This window comes from Pristis pectinata, chromosome 23 (assembly GCF_009764475.1).
Source record: "Pristis pectinata isolate sPriPec2 chromosome 23, sPriPec2.1.pri, whole genome shotgun sequence".
Classification (NCBI taxonomy): Eukaryota; Metazoa; Chordata; class Chondrichthyes; order Rhinopristiformes; family Pristidae; genus Pristis; species Pristis pectinata.
The window spans coordinates 33,720,650-33,743,397 of record NC_067427.1 but is presented as its reverse complement, the minus strand read 5'-3'; the positions used below and the strand labels follow the sequence as shown (position 1 = coordinate 33,743,397).

Sequence of the window (22,748 nt, the reverse complement as noted above, 5' to 3'; positions counted from 1 at the left end):
GGCTGCCCTTAGATCGGCCCCGGCCCATTTACACTGCAGATGGACATCGGCAGTGCGAGAGGATTTTCGGTTTGCTGAGAAAGTTGCCACATTTCCCTGCCTGTGCACCACGTTAAAATGGTGTTCAGAGGGAGGGCACTGCGCGGAGGCGCTGTTCACTGCTACCCGGCTCTGTCCTGGGTGCTGAAATGCGCCCACGCCGTCACGCAGACTGGAATCCACGATCCGGCGAGAGATGTTGGCGATACGGGCGGACCGGGCACTCTGGCACCGTGTGCGCGACAGAGGTAGACTTCTAAAAAATTGTATCTGGTGCACATTATTAATATTATTATGGGCAGAGTTTGTCCAGGTTAATATTTGTCCGTTGCCCACTTCTTAAAAAATGGTAAACGTGTACGTCAAGTTACATGGTGTACGTTCTCCCTTGGAAATGCAGTTAGAAGCAAGGCGTCTTGCCAAAAGAGTATTCATCTCAGTACCCTCCAAACTTTCCCTCGACCAGTCGTACTTAAGCAGAGCCAGGGGAAACGCCAGCCCGCGAATTTGTACCAATATTCACAAACTTCAACCTCTCGGCATGTTCACGCCGCCAGTTGTTTACTACCCTCGGGATAATTGCTGAGTGAAAGGCAATTTAAAACTATCCCCCCACCATAGCCTTCGCAATCACACTGAGGTATCAACTACAAGTTTGGATCAAGCTCCCTTTAATTTTAATTTTTCTTTAAAACTGCGAGCTTAAGGCAGAATTCACCTTAACCCTGTTCACCTCCCTTTGAATACATGATACTGGCGACCATCATTGCAAACTGCATCGTTCTGGCATTGGAGCAGCATCTTCCAGATGGCGATCAGACACCCATGTCGGAGAGATTGTAAGGTTTAGTTATTTGGAACTGATTGCACTTTCAACACACTGCTAAACACACTTCTCTTTCCATTGAAGTTACTGATTGTGTCATTGACATAAACTTGGATTCCTTTAAAAATATTCTGTAGAACTGCATATCGGATTTACAGCACGTTTGTGGACTATTTGAGGGAAACAGGTTGCTGTTGGCGTTGACGTTTCACTGGAGTATCCTTCCACCCCTGTTCACCCGTCAGCCTGGGGAACATGTCCTAAATCGTTTCAGCTGTTTTTTTCTTTATTTTCCAGAAGTTTTAATAAGACCATATCTATTTGTAGTATGAAAAAGGGAAAATACTTTACAGTTCCGGAGATAATATACACGTTGAAATAACAGCAAGATTTAGAATGGGTTCAAATTAGAATTGAAAGTCACACACTTTCTTAATAAGATGACAGTATATACACACCACTGGGAACACAGTTTAAATAAGCATTCAGAAGTGGAGTCATAATTTAGCAAAAGTACAAAGACAGGAAAGTGAGCCTTTACAACGATGTAAGTAACAATGGGATAGGCCACTTACACCCCATCAAAAAATGACGTTAATTGACCCATTATAAGTCAAATGCAAATGGATGGACAATAGCAAAATGGTTTCCTTCAAAAAATTGAAGGATTGGGCCTGCATGGAGAAAATCCAAAGCTTGTTTGTGGACAATCTCCAGATCAACTGTATGGAGCACCTAGATATTGTGTTGAAAGAAGCCTCATTTGTGCATGATTGCCAGAAATGTAATGAAAAGCAAGCTCCATGCAATCATGTAGCTTAAACCCTTCATTTTCCGCTGACACCTACATTGTTCAGGAACACATAATGGAGTAATAAAGAAGGAAAGACACACACCTGTTTTTTTTTAAATTCTACTTTTCACCTGTTAGTGTTCTGGTTAAAACTGAGTGTAGATAAGGTGATGTTCAATTCATTACATGTTTGATGTAATTATTACCAGTATTTTACAAACATTGACAGAAACTAGAGGCCTGTATGTGAGACTCATCTTTCAAATGGTGTTAAGCATTTTTTCAGCCAATGAAAATATTCTCACATCCATTAAAGATGTTCATTTGTTCAATAAAACTCTTACTGCATTTGAAATATATTTTCCCTCTGCTTAATCTGTTCATAAGTAAACTATTAGCACTGTTGATACAAAAATGACTAATCTTCCCAATGGCTCAAATTCAGAAAGTCTCCGATTCAACCTGCAGTCTGTAGGACAGTGATTGAACTCATTGGTTTTGGTGGCACTGCCATGAACTTTGGTGCTCTTGGATTTGAAGGGGAAGGTGGTGGTGAAAATTATTCAGGAGTCTTCAAGATTTGAACCTGATAACTACTCCTGGAAATTCCACTGGTGATGACATTAGGTTAGAAGGTAGCTGGAGATGGTGGGTCCACAGACTATCCCTCAACACTGCCTGGTGTCATACTCATCCATGAATAATGGAATTTTGGCATTGTACCAGCTATGCTGCAGGGCAGCCAACAGTCCATCCAGGGAAGAAGCTCGAAGGGGATACTTTTGAGTGAAGTATTTTTCACACTATAACCATGAATGCCAGCTACAAAAATATTGGGAGATTTTTTTCAATAGCTACCAAAATGGACATCAACCTGTCTTGAGAATTAACCATTCTAATTGGTTTATAAAATATGTTTGTTTTTTGAACTTTTCTTAATTGGAGTCCCTCAACCAGACCTATAGTCCATTGACACATTGGTCCACATGTGTGGATGGACTCATCTCTGTGTCCTGTAGTTTAATCAGAGCACAGCAAATAGCTTATTGATTAGTTTTTCACAGCAAAGTCAAAATTGTTCTGTGAAATTATAGTTTGAGAAGCTAAACAGAATCGTGCTTTCTTTACTGGAAATTATAATATAGATTTTGTTCAATCGAATGAGTTATTTTAACTTTGGAAGGAAGAGCTTCCATCAACTATTGGACACAAGACGTTACACATTTAATGTCATTAGTAAAGTAAGCAAAACATCTTTACAATGCATGAGGAACGGTTTTCATGTGGCACCAAAATACATTAAAATCATAATTATGCAGATGTTGGAAAAAAAAAACAGAAAATGCTGGAAACATTTAGCAGGTTAGAGAGCATTTGTGGAAAGATAAAGATTTTCCAGCATTTTATGTTTTTGTTTATTAAATTATGCATTTGTCTTTATTGAAGGAGGTGCCCCATGATGGCAGTTTGTATATCATGCATCCTGTTCCCTCAGTGGACACCACCGTGGACTTCATTACTGAAGTCATAGTATCAGATCTAGTTTATGGCTTGGGTCTCTACAGTGGATAGTACCCCTGCTGAAGCTCCAAAACTTGGCAGAAAGGAAGTTCTGACATGAATTTACAGCCTCATTTCCATCCTCTGTGAAGAGAAGACATGTCAGGAAACCCTGAGATGCTGTAAGCCTGGATTTCTTCAAGAAATAAGTCAAATCCCATTCTGGTAATTAAAAAAAGATCTTCCTCTGGTGTCTGCCACAGAGAAAATGATCTCCAGTGTTCTCAGCTGTCTCCTTTCTGTAACCAAGGGCTCTTGTCCAAACCACGGTGTCGATTCCATCTGTGAAGTATCAGAGATGTGATCTTCATTCCCTGACAACTTGAAGAAAAATGCAGAGAACAGTTTTAATTATTCGTCATGGTCTTCTATGATCTTACAGAAGCCTTCAAACTCTGCCAGCTGAGAAGGAATGAGGTCAATCCTTTTCAAAGTTGGTTTCCCACATAACTTTATCTCCATATTATTTCTGTCACATGAGAGATGCAAGCATTGATCAATGGGTTCAGGACAGCCCAAACCCAGTGCAGACTGTCATTGTGTCCCCAAGGGACTGCCTACAATGAAGATCCATCTGGATTCGAATATCCTTTTCAATTTTTCCTACTGCAATATTACATTTTATCTCTGCCAACCACCCTACTGAAGCTGGGACATGAGAAACTAGTTCAGCTCCCTCGCCTCCATTCCAGAACCACAGTTTAAAGCTGCTGTGCACAGATGAAGCTTATTATGGGCAAACTTTGAGACTGAGCTCCAAGTCATTCTCAACTTGTTCCCTGAAGTATACAAGAGGCTTGCCTTGCACTAAACCCCTGTAATGCAGAAGCCTTCAGCCTGTCTCCTAACAATAAAGGTTCACATCAAGACCTGGACAATGTGAATCACCTTTCATATCTTGGGAGTCACCACTCAGCGACATTGATGTCAAAATTCAGCTTAGCCTTTGGCATTGAAGGAAATGTCTTCAAAGATCAAGACCTTGAACCTAGCACTTTTATGGAATACCAGACAGTGAGACCCATCTCCTGTTGTGAACTGCCTCCAGCAGTCATTGTCAGAGCACTGGGGAGATACCGCCAAACTGTCTGCACAAAATCAAGTTAAGCAAATTAGTGTCCTCTCCCAGGACAACAACCTTAGTGCTCTATTGGGGGAAGGGGGCAACATTGTTTGCATGTCTGACACCAGACTCCTGAAGCAGGCAGTCTGTTCTGAGCTCCATAACAAGAGGTTATCAGGATAGAAAAATCGCTCTGAAGGTGGTGTCAAAGCCTGCAATATCCTCACTGATGTGGGAATCCTTGTCCCGTCACCAGTCAAAGTGGAGCAGGGTATTCAGGAAGGTGCACGGAAGTCTCTTCATTGGCACCATGCAGAAACCCAGCCAGGACTGTGGAAGGAGATTCCCACCTGTGGCAGCGTCTAACGGTCCCAGATCGGCCTCACTAGCCCATCAGAATCACTGTGGAAGCAACTCATCATGTTCCCGAGGAGCCGCCCACACTGAAGGTGGGTTTGGTATTCCTGGATGGTTTGACGCATGAAGAGGTATTTCCTTCAGCCAAGGTAGAGGAGACGTTACATGCCAGTAAGAAGAGATGTTGCCTTAGATTTCTTTCAATTCGATCTGTGCCAATTCTTTACTTTTTCCTTCACCAGCAGCCTAGTGGATCTGGCAACATGTCTCTCTGTGGCTGGAGATAGTTGGGAGGAATGGAGCCATGTACCATCACCCCTTTCATGGCAGGGCAGAACATACCACTTGGGTTCCTCATGCAGAAACTGATGCAATGCTGTACTGGAAGACTTCATAACTTGAAAAGTTATGAATATCTCTTTCTTAAGAATTTTCAGTCTACTTTGCAACAAAAACTACAAAAACAGCAGATGCTGGAAATCTGAAAGAAAAGCAGAAAATGCTGCAAACACTTAGCAGGTCAGACAGCATCTGTGGAAAGAAAAACTGTTAATGTTTTGGGTCCAAGATCCTTTGTCAGACAAAGATATGATGAAAGTTCTTTGACAAGAAATATTAACTGTTTTTCTTAAATTGGTAAATTGGTTCGTTATTGTCACATATAGTGAAAAACTTTGTTTTGCATGCCTTCCATACAGATCATTTCATCACATCAGTCCATTGAGGTAGTACAAGGGAAAACGATAACAGAATGCAGAATGAAGTGTTACGGTGACAGAGAAAGCGCAGTGCAGGCAGACAATAAGGTGCAAGGTCATAACAATGTAGATTGTGAGGTCAAGGGTCCATTTTATCGTACTAGGGAACCATTCAATAGTCTCATAACAGTGGGACAGAAGCTGTCCTTGAGCCTGATGGTACATGCTTTCGGGATTTGGTACCTTCTGCTCAATGGGAGGGGGGAGAAGATAGAATGCCCGGGGTGGGTGGGGTCTTTGATCATGTTGTCTGTTTTACCGAGGCAGCGAGAAGTGTAGACAAAGTTCACGGAGGGCTGGCTAGTTTTTGTGATGTGCTGGGCTGTGTCCACAACTCTCTGCAGTTTCTTGCAGTCCTGGGCAGAGCAGTTGCTGTACCAAGCCGTGATGCATCCAGCTAGGATGCTTTCTATGGTTCAATAAAAATTGGTGAGGGTCAAAGGGGACACACTGAATTTCTTTAGCCTCCTGAGGAAGTAGAGGTGCTGTTGAGCTTTCTTGGCCATGGTGTCTACATGGTTGGACCAGACAGGCTATTGGTGCTGTTCACTCCTGGGAACCTGAAGCTCTAAACCCTCTTGATCTCAGCACCATTCCTACATACAGGTTCGTGTGCTCTGCCCCACTTCCTGAAGTCAATGACCAGCTCTTTTGTTTTGCTGACAATGAGGGAAATGTTGTTGTCATGACACCATGTCACTAAGCTCTCTATCTCCTTCCTGTACTCTGGTTCATTGTTATTTGAGAGAGATGATACCACGGTGGTATCATCTGCAAACTTGTAGATGGAGTTAGAGCAGAATCTGGCCACACAGTCATGTCTGTTCTTTCCACAGGTGTTGCCTGATCTACTGAGTCCATCCAGATTTTCTGTTTCCATTGCAGAAAAATGCTAATGCATGTTGCAAATAATGATTGGTAATGTGTGATCCTGTACACAATAAAATAGTTTTCTAGGAGTCAATGAAAATTATAAAACTGAGTTTCATTTCGTAGATCTGTTAAGGCCCTGAATAATTATTTGTGCTTCTTTATAAAAAAAGTAATAGCGGCACATTGATTTACAATTAATCCATGATATTGCAAAGGTCTTATATGCAGATTCAAAGCAACGTAGTGGTTAAAACTTAATGCTCAGTGAGAACTACAAGGGTCTCTGTGTGCTTATTTTGAAGGCTCTTGTTGCCACAAGAAGCAGTAGTGCTCATGTATACTTCTAGAATTGTTCCTCAACAATTGACGTGTTGAGATGTCTTTTTTAATTACCTGCCAAACTATTTATAAAGGAACAAAGCAAAATGCGATGGTGCTGGCAGCATCCGTGGAATGGAAAACAGATAAAGTTTCTTCAGAGCTAACTGAATTCTGAAGAAATGCCTTCGATCTGTAACATTACTCCTGTGTCTCTCCACAGATGCTGCCTTACCCTAGTATTTCCAGATTTTCTGTTTTTACTCAGCAGGAAACTACCTTTTTAAAGCAGCAGTAATCCACGATCATATCATGTCATATGTTTCAGCTCAGCAGGTGAAACTCTACTGTGGTTGAACTGTGACCCTTATAGAAATATTGCTTCAATCCAAAATATTATTCCAGTTTGGTTCAAGCTCCATAATGCATGTTGGTTAAACTGCTGTGAATAGTTCCTTCCCTGATTCCTGCTAATCTCAACACACGAACCAAAGAATAAAAGGTCGATATTAAATCAGGTCATCACAGTCCTGATGTCTTTGGTGATTTTATAAGCATGTAAGTCTGTCTTGGTATTGTACTGATATTAATCAAAGGCTTTCTTTGGAGACAATAAGGACCTGACTTGAGATTCAGGATGTATTTGTGCACTACTTGCAGTAACTGTGAAGACTGTGATTGTGTTGCAAATATTACATAATGCTATTAAACTGGCGAGACATTTTGGCCATTGTGGTTCTTAAGTAGTTCCGGGTAGTATTGCTATTGATGTAATGACATGTGGTGGTGCTGGCTGACATGTTGGCATCAGAGAAATTTACAGCACCTGGGCCATTCTGCCTATCATAGGCATACGTGTAAGTGCCTAACATTTTAGCACATGATCTGCTTTTCTTTTTGAGTGGGCCATTGAAGAGGATGAAAGCATAGGTCATGGCAGTACAATTGGAGGAGCTGACTCATTCTTAGACACCATCACATCGAGAAGTGCATTGTCAAAGAGCTGGCAACCGACTGATGGGCAGGCTCTGTCAGGGATCAAGGAGTGACATTTGAGGGTTAACGGTAGAAAAGAAAGTGAAATTAAAAACGTGATGGGGAAATTGAGGAACTGCTGCTGGGATCTATCATTGTTGGAGGAAATGAGAGCCCTGCTCTCTGTGATGTTTATCAAAAAATTGAACTTACTGAAATTGTAATTTCTTTCATGTTTCTACTTTCAGTTCAGGAATGCCTGTCAGCTCTCAGATGTGCTGCAGGGATTTCCTCAAAGAACATTCTTAGTGTATAGTTCACTGACAAAACTTGCACATTAAAATCCTTTGGAGAATGAACCCACCTTGGATGGTGGCTGAATGCTCCTAATTCACTACTGGGTGGGATGATCGTTTGTTTAATTGGCTCTTTCCTTGTTTTTCCCTCTACAATTTTCACCCGAAGCTGTCTTACAGCTACATTGGCTCAGTTGCAATCCTTATACTTGAGCCTAGATAATGGTTTGGAAAGATACTTTATCATGGGTTGGTGACACAGCTGAGTCCTGTTCTGTCTGCAGCCAACACATGCCATTTACAGCAGGTGCCACTGCATGGTATTCAGTGGCTTTTTATTCTCACTGACAGGCAGGCATTTGTGTTTTTTTTGTGCAATTTTTGTTTTTTGCAAATTTTGTGCAATTTTGACACTGGTGTCACCAGTTGTGTGAGCTCAGCTAGTTTAACATGGGCTGATGACAGAACTTGATACAGCAAGGTGCGGGGGCTCAGTAATTATGAGTCTGCATGAAAAGCCAAAAAATACTGAAGTGATTTTGTTAAAAGTTAAAAATTTTTCACCCAGAGTTGTCTTACAGCTACATTGGCTTGGTTGCAATCCTTTATACTTGAACCTAGACAATGGTTTGGAAAGATACTTCATCATGGGTTAAAAATTTGTTAAAAATTCAGGTCACCTCACTATAGGAAGGATGTTGAGGCTTTAGAGAGGGTGCAGAGGAGGTTTACTAGGATGCTGCCTGGATTAGAGGGCATGTGCTAGCAGGAGAGGCTGGACAAACTTGGGCTCTTTCCTCTGGAGCGGGGGAGGCTGAGGGGTGATCTGTTGGAAGTGTATAAAATTATGAGGGGCATAGATAGGGTGGACAAGCAATATCTTTTTCCCATTATTGAGTGATCCAATACCAGAGGGCATGCATTTAAGGTGAGAGGGGGTAGGTTCAGAACAGATCTGAGGGGTACGTTTTTAACTGAGGGAGTGGTGGATGCCTGGAATGCGTTGCCTGATAGGGTGGTGGAGGCAAATTCATTGGGGGCTTTTAAGAGGGGCTTGGATGGGCACATGAATGAGAGGAAAATGGAGGGATATGGGTATTCTGTAGGTAGGAGGGATTAGCTATGTCGGCACAACATTGTGGGCCAAAGGGCCTGTTCTGTGCTGTACTGCTCTTTGTTCTCTGTTAAAAGTCAGATCTATTAACTGCACACAGCTGAATTGTGTTATATTATTGGAAAGTTTGTTTTGTTCAGAATGGTGTTATTTAATGGCAATCATTTTGATGTTTAGTCTGAGCTTGCAATCCACACAATATACCTTTCAGAGCTGACAATTAGGTAATAAAGTATTGTAGCATCATCCTTTTGACTACTTTCAGATACATTAAGGGAACGTTCTCTAAAAATGAACAAATCTAATTTTGTATGTTCAGCAAAAAGTCAAGTTGTTTCATTCTTTGCTCATCAGATCACATGACCTTTCTCATGGGTGAATTTTGTTCTTTCAGGATGACACTGAGCCTTATTTCATTGGAATATTTTGCTTTGAAGCTGGCATCAAAATCATTGCTCTGGGATTCGCGTTTCACAAAGGTTCCTACCTTCGAAATGGCTGGAATGTGATGGATTTTGTGGTGGTTCTCACAGGGTAAGTTGCTGAAAGCCCCTTACTGTCAGTTATGTTTTGTCGTGGATTCCAAATGCTTTACAGACACAAAGTTGAAAAATTAGACATTCTGGAAATGCGGAGTTTAATATTATACCAGAAGCTTCATTGGTGTCAGCAGAATGAGTTCTCCATTATCTGATCTCTACGTTTCAATTATCAGAATGTTTCAGGATAAAGGAATAGTTTCAGGATAAAACCTTGCATTAAATATGATTCCATTGCACAGATTCTTATGTTTCTATTTAATATCTGTTCCTTGATGAATAAAACTAGAATCACTCAATTGTCAGCATTGTACTTGCCTTGGCTGTCGTGGCTCACAGCTTCCACCTCCAGCCCCTTTCATTTAATAAGTGATAATTGAGGTTCATCCGCAGACTCACCTGAGGTGGTCAGTGCCTGGTACGGTGCAATGGCTAAAATAAAATTGTGTGAAATTACTTGGCTGACGTTCTGAACCTGTACTCAATGTTACTTCAAGAGTACGGGGAAACATAAATCTGTGTACTATTAGCCTAAATTGCAATAGTAAATTGGATATAACATTGCACTGTAATTTAGTGTTCAGTTGGCAGTTGTCCACCTATGTTTGCTTGTACTAAAGTGATAGTGTTGCATTACAATAAAAAAAATCATGCGGAAAAGTTTTGTTGAATGAAAGAGAAATTGCAGTTCCATTTTTAATTGGGGAAGGAAAAGCAGGGAGACAGTTTTGTCTCTGTTGGCTTGTGGTCAGATTGTTTCTCATGGTGGAGCCGAGCAGTAAAATATTGTCAGAGTATTTGAGTGTTAAACAAAGCCGAGAATGCAGTAAATTCGCTCAGTCTGTGCACAGAGAGAATGTTCAGGGCGGAGTCTTTCAAAATGTTGAAGAAGGAATAAAAGGGCAAAGGCAGTGCAAGGCCAACTATTTCATGGAAAATAACTTGTACTTTGTGATAAACTGTATATGTTTTGTGTTCAATAATACATTTTGTTTGCTTGTAACAAATTTCCCAGGTTGAGGGTCATGTGCAGTATATTATTTGTGGGAGAAATAAAACACATGGAGGTGTACCTGGCTGTAACTGAATGTAATTCTCAAACTGATGAGAACAATAAGTAAAATATTGCATCAAAGAGGGAATGCACAATTTTGAAGGTTGTTATTGATGTTCAGTATTTTCTTCGATGGGAATACCATCACTGTTTCAAACCAATGTTAATTAATACCATGAAAGTTAATAACAAGTAATTGGTAATTAATTTAATGAAGTTATTATTTCAGTGTCCTAAATAGAGTACCTAAACCCCACCTTCTCCAATGGGAGTTATTTGCTTCATACTTAGTAATTCAGACCATGGTTCAATGGTTCCAGTCAATGGTTGGTTTGTTGGGTTAGCTACTTCTACACTGAAAATAAATGTTCAAACTGTTATGGTATTTAGTGGTATTTTTAATGCATTTTTAATATGCTCCTCAATGTTGAAATCAAAGAGGACACCGTTAAAATCCAGCTAACCAGCTGTGTGCTGACTTAGATGGCTTGAATTTTATTTCTGAAACTAAATTTCGATATTGACCCAGATCAACTTTACTAAGGTGGAAATGGTGTAAACAGCATTTGTTCATGACTGCATGCATTATGCATACATTTGAAGATGTTGTTTCTGGGTCCAGCTGTTCATAATCTAGAGGGATCAGACCCCTGCTTTTCACCTTTCTCTCTCTCACAGCCTCAATAGGCAGCTGTGACCAAACACTGGTGTTTAGTTTGCATTCTTTTCAATGAAGCAGATTGAACATTTGATTCCACTTACAAATGGATCTCGCTTATCATCCAAGGATCTAGTTGTTCACTCTCTGTGAGCCATGGGTCTATAAGTGTATTTCCTCAAATTTTTCATTAACGTTTTAATTATTACCTTAAGCCAATAATCTTGGATTTTAAGTGAGAACTTTTTTATACAGTAAAATAAATGTGTCGTTACTTTGATGTGTATTGAAACTAAAGCTATGTGTGAAGCTCTGTTGTGAATATTCAACGAGTGCGCACTGCAGCCTGTAAATGTGACAGGGAGGTGGGAGAACATGTTGCAACGAGGTTAGGTTGAGTGAGTGGGTGAAAATTTGGCAAACGGAGTCTAATGTGGGAAAGTGTAAGGTTATGCATTTCAGTGAGAGGAGTCTAAAAGCAGGGTATTATCTAAACGGAGAAAGAGTGGAGCACAGAGAGGAGCAGGGATTGCAAGAGGTTAGCAGGTAGGTATGGCAGGTGGTTAGGAAGGTAAACAGCATCATGGCCTTTACTGCAGAAGTGCTGGAGTTCAGAAATAGGGAAGCGTTGTTACAGTTACATAGCCACACCACTGCGCATAGCTTTGGTCCTCTTATTTAAGAGAGGATATCCCAGCACCTGGGATAGTCTGAAAGAAATTCACCAGGCTACTTCCTGGGACAAGTGCTGAAGAAATTTAATCGGTGTTTTTTGAAGTTCAGGAGAATGGGGAGTGATCTTATTAAAATGTATAAGATCCTTTGGGGGCAGGACAGAGCAGGTATTCGGGTGTTTCTACTGCTGGGAGAATCTCAAGTAAGAGGACTTAGTTATAAAGCATAGAACATTGAACACTACAGCACAGTACAGGCCCTTCGGCCCACAACATTGCGCCAACATTTTATCCTGCTCTAAGATCTATCTAACCCTTCCCTCCCACATAGCCCCCTATTTTTCTATCATTCATGTGTCTATCTAAGAGTCTCTTAAATGTCCTTAATGTATCTTCCCCCACAACCTCTGCTGGCAGTGCGTTCCACGCACCCACCACTCCTCTGTATAAAAGACTTACCCCTGACATCTCCCTTATACCTTCCTCCAATCACCTTAAAATGATGTCCCCTTGTGTTAGCCATTTTTGCCCTGGGAAAAATTCTCTGACTGTCCACTCGATCTATGCCTCTTATCATCTTGTACACCTCTATCAAGTCTCCTCTCGTCCTCCTTCTCTCCAAAGAGAAAAGCCCTAGCTCACTCAACCTATCCTCATAAGACATAAGATGCCTTCATCAGTCAGGGCGTTGAGTACAGAAGTTGGGATGTCAAGTTACAGCTGTACACAACGTTGGCGAGGCCACACATGGAGTATTGTGTGCAGTTCTGGCCACCCAGCTATAGGAAGGATTTCATTAAGCTGGCAAGGGTACAGAAGAAATTCACAAGAATGTTGCAGGGACTGGAGGGTTGGAGTTATAAGGAGAGACTGGATGGGCTGGGACTGTTTTCCCTGGAGCGAAGGAGGCTGAGGGGTGACCTGATAGAGGTTTATAAACTCGTGAGGCTGTAGATAGGGTGAATGGTCATAGTCTTTTTGCCAGATTAGGGAAATCTAAACCTAAAGGTCACAGGTTTAAAATGCGAGGGGAAGGATTTAAAGGGGATCTGAGGTTTTCCACACAGAGGTTTTCTGGAGAAAGTGGTACAGGCAGGTACAGTTACAATGTTTAAAAAGCACTTGGACAGACATATAGAAAGGGAAGGTTTCAAGGATATGGGCTAAGTGCAGGCAAATTGGACTGGTTCAGCTAGGCACCTTGATCAGCCTGGACGAGTTGGGCCAAGGAGCCTGTCCCTTGTGCTGTATAACTCTGTGACTCTGTGGGGTGGTCCACTAAAACTGGGATGTTTAGGAAAAGTTTCCTGCAGATGGTAGTGAATCTCTGGAATTCCCTGCCTGGAGGCGTGGGCACTGGTGGCGTTGAAGGAAGTAGACAAGTTTTTGAAAGTTCAGGGAATTGAGGGCCGTGGGACTGACACAGGAGATTTGATGAGGCTTGCGGGAGCTCAGCCATGATCGTGTTGAATGGAGAGGTCGGTACGTCCTTGTGTTCAGCAGATTTGCACAGTTCTGATGCTTTCCTCATTTAGATTGGACCAGTCAGTTGATCCTGATGCTTCCTCCCAACTCCAAATCCACACTGAGGGAGAGCAGTGTTTCTGATCTGTTTGTGCAGTCACCAATCAGTCTGAGGTTTCACGTTGGAGTTTAATTCTCTGCTGCTGGAAAATAAAAAAAATGTTTATCACGAGGCAGGTGTCCAATTAGTTGTGTAAAAATCATTTATCCCATCAAACACTAGCTGGTTTGACAGAGTCTTTCAGGAGTGTCTTTGTATTTATGACGACTGGTGGCAGACATGTAGTCTATCTAGATTGTCGAAATGAACGTGTTAATTGGGAAGGTAAATTTAGAATTTTAAACCCAAGATAAAGATTGATAGCCCATTGAAGGGTGCAGGAAATCTGATAGACCCAGATCCATGCAGTCAGTTTGTTGCTGAAGGAAATATCCACTCCACGTCCAACAGTTTTGTTACTCTGTTCTGAATTGTTTATTGTTAATCTATCTCAATCACAACAAAAATTATGTTGTGATTGAGCTAATTTGTTGTGAACCATGAGCTACCTGATTTTGTTTTATCATTTAATAATCATTCAGTCAGCTGCTTTTTCTGTAGAATCAGAACATAGCAGCTGGAAATGTTCCATTGGTAAAGTTCCCCTTCTCCTTCCTTGTCATATAGTCAGACACTCACTACATGCTTTAAAACACAATTACTTACTTTTTGCCTTTCCAGAAATGCATCGGGCCAGCTCTCTATCATCCCCTGTATCTGATTACTTACAACAAAACTGTTTTGACACCGATCTGTTACTTCTGTACCTGGTGTTTTTTTGGCAAATTACTTCCAGACATGAGCACTTCCTAACACTGAAACCCGACTTCGCTTGGCATCATTTTACGAGTCGTTCTTGTTTTCCCCGTGGAGCCTTCCCAAATTAAGTGATGAATGCCACAAAGCACCTGTCTTCAAATTGACTGGAATTTAGTTGTTGAAGTCCTAGTCTTGGTTGTACCTGGCTGCCATCAAGCTTCTTCTTGGCAGAATTGCCCTGACTTGCCTCACCTTGTTGATATGAATGCAGGGCTCAGGAGAGCAACATTTTTCTGAAGTCTTCTTACAAAGTACCTGTTCATTTTTATCCTTATTCTGGGCTCCAAAACACACACAACGCTGCTGTATTAAGTGGGGAAAGCGGGTTAGTTTTTAATAGGGTTGTTATTATTAGGGTTAGATTTTTATAAGGTTCTGTTTTAAGTGTTTTATAAGTTTTAATCGGGAGGAGTGGGGGCTGGACTGTGCAGGCACGGCGCGGGCAGTTTAAAAAACAAACTGCCATATCCAGCGGGCAGCAGCGGAGCAGGCAGCGGAGCGAGAGGGAGCAGTGTTTTGGGCTTTGGCTCAAGGGGCTTCAGCGTAAAGGGGTGAGGAAAGGTAGGTGACCTGAGGAAAGGAAAGGGTATGAGTGCGGTATCCAGTGTCAGATCTGGGAGTTCCCGGAGTCTCCCTGCCTCTGGGAAGGCTACATCTGCGCCAGGTGTGTCGAGCTGCAACTCCTGAGGGGCCGTGTCAGGGAACTGGAGATGCAGCTTGATAACCTGCGTCTGGTCAGGGAGAGTGAGGAGGTGATAGAGAGGAGTTATAGGCAGGTGGTCACACCGGGGCCACGGGAGTCAGGCAAGTGGGTCACAGTCAGGAAGGGGAAGGGGAAGGGGAAGAGTCAGGTACTAGAGAGTACCCCTGTGGCTGTACCCCTTGACAGTAATTACTCCTGCTTGAGTGCTGTTGGGGGAGACAGCCTACCTGGAGGAAGCAACAGTGGCGGTGTCTCTGGCACAGAGTACTTGGAGCTATGATGTGGTGGCCATTACGGAGACTTAGATGGCTCAGGGACTGGAATGGTTGCTTCAAGTGCGGGGTTTTAGATGTTTCAAAAGGACAGGGAGGGAGATAAAAGAGGTGGGGGAGTGGCACTGTTGATCAGAGATAGTGTCATGGCTGCGGAAAAGGTGGGCGTCGTGGAGGGACTGTCTACGGAGTCTCTGTGGGTGGAGGTTAGGAACGGGAAGGGGTCAATTACTTTACTGGGTATTTTTTATAGGCTGCCCAATAGTAACAGGGATATTAAAGAGCAGAAAGGGAAGCAGATCCTAGAAAGGTGTGAGAATAACAGAGCTGCTGTGATGGGGGATTTTAATTTCCCAAACATCAATTGGCATCTCCAGACAGTGAGGGGTTTAGATGGGGAGGAGTTTGTTAAGTCTGTTCAGGAAGGATTCTTGACACAATATGTAGATAGGCCTACAAGAGGAGAGGCTGTGCTTGATTTGGTATTTGGAAATGAACCTGGTCAGGTGTCAGACCTCTCAGTGGGTGAGCATTTTGGTGATAGTGATCATAATTCTATCTCCTTTACGTTAGCACTGGAGAGAGATAGGAACAGACAGACTAGAAAGGCGTTTAGTTGGAGTAAAGGGAATTATGAGACTCTCAGGCAGGAAATTGGAAGATTAAATTGGGAACAGATGTTCTCAGGGAAAAGTACGGAAGAAATGTGACAAATATTCAGGGGATATTTGTGTCGAGTTCTGCATAGGCATATTCCGATGAGACAGGGGAGTCACGAGAGGATACGGGAACCGTGGTGTACAAAGGCTATAATAAATCTAGTCAAAAGGAAAAGAAAAGCTTACAAAAGGTACAGAGAGCTAGGTAACGTTAGAGATCTGGAAGAGTATAAGGCTAACAGGAAGGAGCTTAAGAAGGAGATTAGGAGAGCAAGAAGGGGGCATGAGAAAGCCTTGGCGGGCAATTTAAGGAAAACCCCAAAGCATTCTACAGGTATGTGAAGAGCAAGAGGATAAGGTGAAAGAATAGGGCCTATCAAGTGCAGCAGTGGGAAAGTGTGTATGGATCTGGAAGAAATGGCGGAGGTACTTAATGAATACTTTACGTCAGTATTCACCACGGAGAAAGATCTGGGGGATTGTAGTGGGGACTTGCAGCGGGCTGAGAAGCTTGAGCATGCAGATATTAGGAAAGAGGTGGTGCTGAAACTTTTGGAAAGCATCAAGTTGGATAAGTTGCCGGGACTGGATGAGATGTACCCCAGGCTGCTGTGGGAGGCGAGGGAAGAGATTGCGGAGCCTCTGACGATGATCTTTGCATCGTCGATGGAGACGGGAGAGGTTCCTGGGATTGGAGGGTTGCGGATGTTGTTCCTTATTCAAGAAAGAGAGTAGGGATAACCCAGGGAATTATAGACCAGTGAGTCTTACCTCAGTGGTTGGTAAGCTGATGGAGAAGATCCTGAGAGGCAGGATTTATGAACATTTGGAGAGGTATAATATGATTAGGAATAGTCAGCATGGCTTTGTCAAGGGCAGGTCCTGCCTTACGAGCCTGATTGAATTTTTTGAGGATGTGACTAAACACATCGATGAAGGGAGAGCAGTAGATGTAGTGTATATGGATTTCAGCAAGGCATTTGATAAGGTACCCCATGCGAGGCTTATTGAGAAAGTAAGGAGGCATGGGATCCAAGGGGACATTGCAGTGTGGATCCAGAACTGGCTGGCCCACAGAAGGCAAAGAGTGGTTGTTGAAGGGTCGTATTCTGTGTGGAGGTCGGTGACCAGTGGTGTACCTCAGGGATCTGTACTGGGACCCTTGCTCTTTGTGATTTTTATAAACAACCTGGATGAAGAAGCGGAAGGGTGGGTTAGTAAGTTTGCAGATGACACAAAGGTTGGGGGTGTTGTGGATAGTTTGGAGGGTTGTCAGAGGTTACAGTGGGACATAGATAGGATGCAAAGTTGGGCTGAGAAATGGCAGATGGAGTTCAACCCAGATAAGTGTGGTGGTTCATTTTGGTAGGTCAAATATGATGGCAGAATATAGTCTTAATAGTAGGACTCTTGGCAGTGTGGAGGATCAGAGGGATCTTGGGGTCTGAGTCCATAGGATGCTCAAAGCGGCTGCGCAGGTTGACTCTATGGTTAAGAAGGCATATGGTGTATTGTCCTTCATCAATCGGGGAATTGAATTTAGGAGCCAAGAGGTATTGTTGCAGCTATATAGGACCCTGGTCAGACCTCACTTGGAGTACTGTGCTCAGTTCTGGTCACCTCACTACAGGAAAGATGTGGAAGCCATAGAGAGGGTGCAGAGGAGATTTACTAGGATGCTGCCTAGAATGCGGAGCATGCCTTATGAAAGGAGGTTGAGGGAACTCGGCCTTTTCTCCTTGGAGTGACGGAGGATGAGGGGGGACCTGATAGAGGTGTATAAGATGATGAGAGGCATTGATCAGGTTGATAGTCAGAGGCTTTTCCCCAGGGCTGAAATAGTGGCCACAAGAGGACTTAGGTTTAAGGTGCTGGGAAGTAGGTATAGAGGAGATGTCAGGGGTAAGTTTTTTACTCAGAGAGTGGTGAGTGCGTGGAATAGGCTGCCGGCAACGGTGGTGGAGGCGGATACGATAGGGTCTTTCAAGAGACTGTTAGATAGGTACACGGAGCTGAATAAAATAGAGGGTTATGGGTAAGCCTAGTAATTTCTAGGGTAGGGACATGTTTGGCACAGCTTTGTGGGCCGAAGGGCCTGAATTGTGCTGTAGTTTTTCTATGTTCTATGTATTCAAGACACTGTCAGGGATTTCCCATTTCCTATCTCTCTGTGCTTTAACAACCTGTTTTAGTGATGATGGGCCATTCACTGGGTAAGCAGTGCAATCGGCATCATTAATCGATGAGATGTGTGTCTTCATTCAGACCCTGCTCTGATTGGTGTGGTAGAGAAGGGTGATGTGTGAACTCCAAAGGAAGAACAGGGAGCAGATGTCCCTTCCGTTTGTTCCCCCCACCCCCATCCACCCACAAAAGCCATTCTGAGACTTTAAGTGCTGCATGATGTTGGGAGCAAGAGAAATAATTAATAGCAAGCGAGAAAGGATGTTACTAGACATTTTCCATGATTAAAAATGTCTGTAAAGTACATTTTCATTATTGTAATTTGTACTTCTTCCATTTAAATATGGCTTCATTTCCTTTGAGTCTCTAATTGAACTTAATCTGGGAATGATTCTGTTGTACATCTTGTGTAAGAATTATTTTTAAAAAATGCAGTGGAGATGTCCGTTTACATTAGTGCAGTTTCCTCTGAGATGCGGGGACAAAGTGCAGAGCAGTACCACTTGTGAGATCAGTGGAGTCCCTCTCGGACTACAGGTTTATTGAGTATTTGATACCAATTTCAAGCAACACTCCCATCACTTCTCAAGTTTATTTTTAATGTATGGCTTTGGAGTCTGAAAAAGCTCCCCATTCCTAGAAAAAGGTGGCCGACAATGACAACAACTAACACTGTCGCAGTTGTTCCTTGTTGTGGATTGACGTAGTTTCCTTTGAAATAATTTAATCATTTTTAAGACCGCTGAAAATTCTACAGTTAATGTCATCAGTGAAACCCTTTAAAAATGCCCATGTTATTTTAATAGAACATAGAAAACCTACAGCATAATTCAGGCCCTTTGGCCCACAAAGCTGTGCCAAACATGTCCCTACCTTAGAAATTACTAGGTTTACCCATAGCCCTCTATTTTTCTCAGCCCCATGTACCTATTTAACAGTCTCTTAAAAGACCCTATCGTATCAGCCTCCACCACCGTTTCTGGCATCCCATTCCATGCACTCACCACTCTCTGAGTAAAAAACTTACCCCTGACATCTCCTCTATACCTACTCCCCTGCACCTTAAACCTGTGTCCTCTTGTGGCCACCATTTCAGCCCTGGGGAAAAGCCTCTGACTATCAACCTGATCAATGCCTCTCATCATCTTACATACCTCTATCAGGTCCCCCCTCATCCTCCGGAGCTCCAAAGAGAAAAGGCTGAGTTCCCTCAATAACCTGTTATTTTAATAGGTTAACATCATTATTGTAATGGGAGAATGAGAAATTTTAAATTAATTTGTTCAGATGTGAACAATCCATGTTGTAAGTTTTGATGAACGCTAAACGATTTCCTCATCTTTTTCTTTAATGATTAAACAAATGAACATCATATTTTGATGTGCGTCAGGTTTGGAAATTGAACTTAATATGTAAATGTAAATGGGAGTATATGGTAAATTATATCATTAAAAGCATTACACGGGATTGCCTGGGGTGTATGGATTTCATTGTAACGGTGCCTAATTCATGATTTCCCTTCCCACGGCTTTTAATTTGAAAGTGCCAACTTTGGTTATACCAGTTGTTGTTCTATTCCACCTCCATGGGTTGCATTTATGGAGATCTATGAAAATTGTTCAAAAAAGGTTCTAAAAATCAGGATTTGGATTTGTAGAGCTAATATGCTTTTGTACTGTAGTCACCAGTGTAATGTAGGAAACAGAGCAGCCAATTTATGTACAGCAAGTCAATGTGACTACGACCAGGTAATCTGTTTGGTTGAAGGATAAATATTGACGAGGGATCCCAGTGATAACTCCTGTGTTCTTCTGCATAGGGACCTTTAATGTCCTAGACTCTAATGCCCTGAAGGTCCGGCCCTAGACCAGGATGTCCAATGCAAGATGACATCTCTGCTAGTAGTGCTCTCTCCTAGTTGGGGAAAGGTCTTGGTGAGAACATCGTCAAAGAGCAATGAGAGAGGGTCTCACAGAACTCCTGTTGGAGTGATCCACTGGAATTTTGGCACTGTAGTGTTTGGAGTGGGGCACGCACCACAGAGTCCTGACCCGGTGCTACCAGTAGTCTATGTGGTACATATATTACAAATAAGTGGTAAAGGCTCATTGAGATTAGGCAAAAAATGGAAGGAAAGTCAATATCACTGTTCAAAGGCTTCAAGTGGGAACATAGAAAGTAACTTATCTCAATGCTCTGTACTCCATCTGTGCCTTTTGACTTTTATTCGTTCATTGACATATTGCGGCCATCACCGGAAATGTCAGCACTTGTTACCCGTTCCTAATTACCCAGAGTGGGAGACAATGAAAGGTGAACCACACTGGGTCTGCAGTCACATTCAGGAAGACCAGATAAAGATGGTGGATCTCCTCCTTTGAAGGACATTAGTGAATGAAACGGTTTTAGTGGAACAATCTGGTAACTTCCTGGGTATTGTTGCTGAGACTGGCTTTAACTCCAGATTTATTGATTCATTTAAATTCCACAGCTCCCCAAGTGGGATTCGAACGTATGATTTTGGAGCAACAGTGCAGGGTGCTGGTTACTTGTACAGGAACTAAACTACAACGCTAACAGGCCCTTTATTGGATGTGTTTGATTGTGGAAAGTGATGACTCCAGTGTAATAATAAAACTGCTTAATGGTGGGTGAAATCTGTGATTTTCATGAAGGTACTAAAATAAACCGAAATCGATGGCTAGTAATCCAAAGAACATGTGGGTTGATGCACCATCTTTTCCAGTGTTTAATGCCAGTTTTATCTTTATACAAGCCTGTTAGACTCGATGTTCCCATTATTAAAACAATCTACTCTGCAAGGTAGAAATTACTGGGCAGTAGAAAAGAGATTTGTTTACATAACCTGGTAAGCAGTATCTGGAATGAAAAATAATAAGTCTTTTATACTTGCCCTTGGTGTTTACACTAGACTGGCTCAGATTCATTAATCTGGGTTGACCAGATTGTATTATGGTTCTTCTCAAATAAACTAATGAGTTTACAGGGTGCATACGGTGATGTGATTGTCTTTTTAAGTGTATTTGTGTTACTACATTATCAGAACAGGAATATGTTGCTTCACTTCTTTTTGTCCTCTGACTCTTTTTTAAGGTTGAAGTTGTGCTCTGTGACATTGGTAGCACAATGGACCTTGCATCATCACAAAGCTGATTTTTTTCTCCGATTGCAATCTTGTTAATTAATTTCCTTTAAAACAAGGCAGATGTGTTAGGTGAACTGAGTCGTACCACGTGGTGCAGTTGAATTTCACCTCAACAGTGATGTACACCTTGGGACAGTCTGGACTCTTTCTGATGCCTTTGCCTCTTCTGCCCAGAGTTGCCAAGACTGGTAAATCAAAATTATTTTCTCCACAGTGAAAGTTTTTGCTTCCATTAAGGGTTTGGAACTATTTATGCTGTTGAATATCTATGAACTCAATGTGGATCTATTACTGATATTATTAGTGTGAAGTGTAAAGAACTTCCTGTCATCCACAGCGTAGCACAGTGACTGAGATCTGAATTTCACAAAACATATTCAAGAGCTAGCATTTCATTTTATAACGACAAATTTGTACTGTTTAAAAGTTAGGAGACAAATCAAATAACATAATATAGATAAAATAACTGAGAGGTTCATAAACAGAGGTGCTGCAATATATTCCAGCATGATTTTAATTACGTTTGTTTTGCTTTGGGTTTTATATGAGCATCAGGAGGTGAGTGATTTTCCTTTGAAGTAATTTGGAAGAAATTAGTTTGCACTGTTTATACCGTACGGTTTAATTTGAAACAACAGTAAATTAGCAACTGGGAAACAAGTCTGAATTTACAGCTATGGTGCAAATGAGGCTTTTAGAAGACATGCTGTACACTTGCATATTCATTAATAGTTGATTAAAATGTAAAACTGTTGGATGTGTCTCTTATATGAGAAATTCCCTGTTCTGGTACAGCTGCATATCTCAAAATCTGTTTTCTTTGCCTTGTGTATGTATCTCATCAGCCCAGTGCACTCATAGGTCCTCACTTCTAAAATGGTTGATTTCACCTAGTTTGATAAGTTAAGAACGTAAGAAACAGGAGCAGGAGGAGGCCATCCGGCCCGTCGAGCCTGCTCCGCCATTCAATAAGATCATGGCTGACCTGGACATGGACTCAGATCCACCTACCTGCCTTTTCCCCATAACCCTTAATTCCTCTACCATGCAAAAATCTATCTAACAGTGTCTTAAATATATTTAATGAGGTAGCCTCCACTGCTTTCCTGGGCAGAGAATTCCACAGATTCACTACTCTCTGGGAAAAGTAGTTTCTCCTCATCTCCATCCTAAATCCACTCCCCCAAATCTTGAGGCTATGTCCCCAGTTCTAGTCTCACCTGCCAGTGGAAACAACCTTCCTGCCTCTATCTTATCTATCCCTTTCTATAAGATCCCCTCTTCTGAATTCCAGTGAGTATAGTCCTAGGTGACTCAATCTCTCCTCATAGGCTCACCCCCTCATCTCTGGAATCAACCTGGTGAACCTCGTCTGCACCACCTCCAAAGCTGGTATATCTTTCCCCAAGTAAGGACACCAGAACTGCATGCAGTACTCCAGGTGTGGCCTCACCAGTACCCTGTACAGTTGCAGCATAACCTCC

At 42.2% G+C, this 22,748-nt stretch overlaps 1 protein-coding gene across 1 annotated transcript in view; it reads left to right on the top strand.

Moving 5' to 3' along the window:
• cacna1ba (calcium channel, voltage-dependent, N type, alpha 1B subunit, a) overlaps nucleotides 1-22,748 on the top strand; it is a 645,315-nt gene that overhangs the window by 846 nt on the left and 621,721 nt on the right. Inside the window, 2 exon segments of the mRNA XM_052037346.1 lie at nucleotides 772-888; nucleotides 9,367-9,506. Of these exon segments, the coding sequence (XP_051893306.1) occupies nucleotides 772-888; nucleotides 9,367-9,506 (257 nt within the window).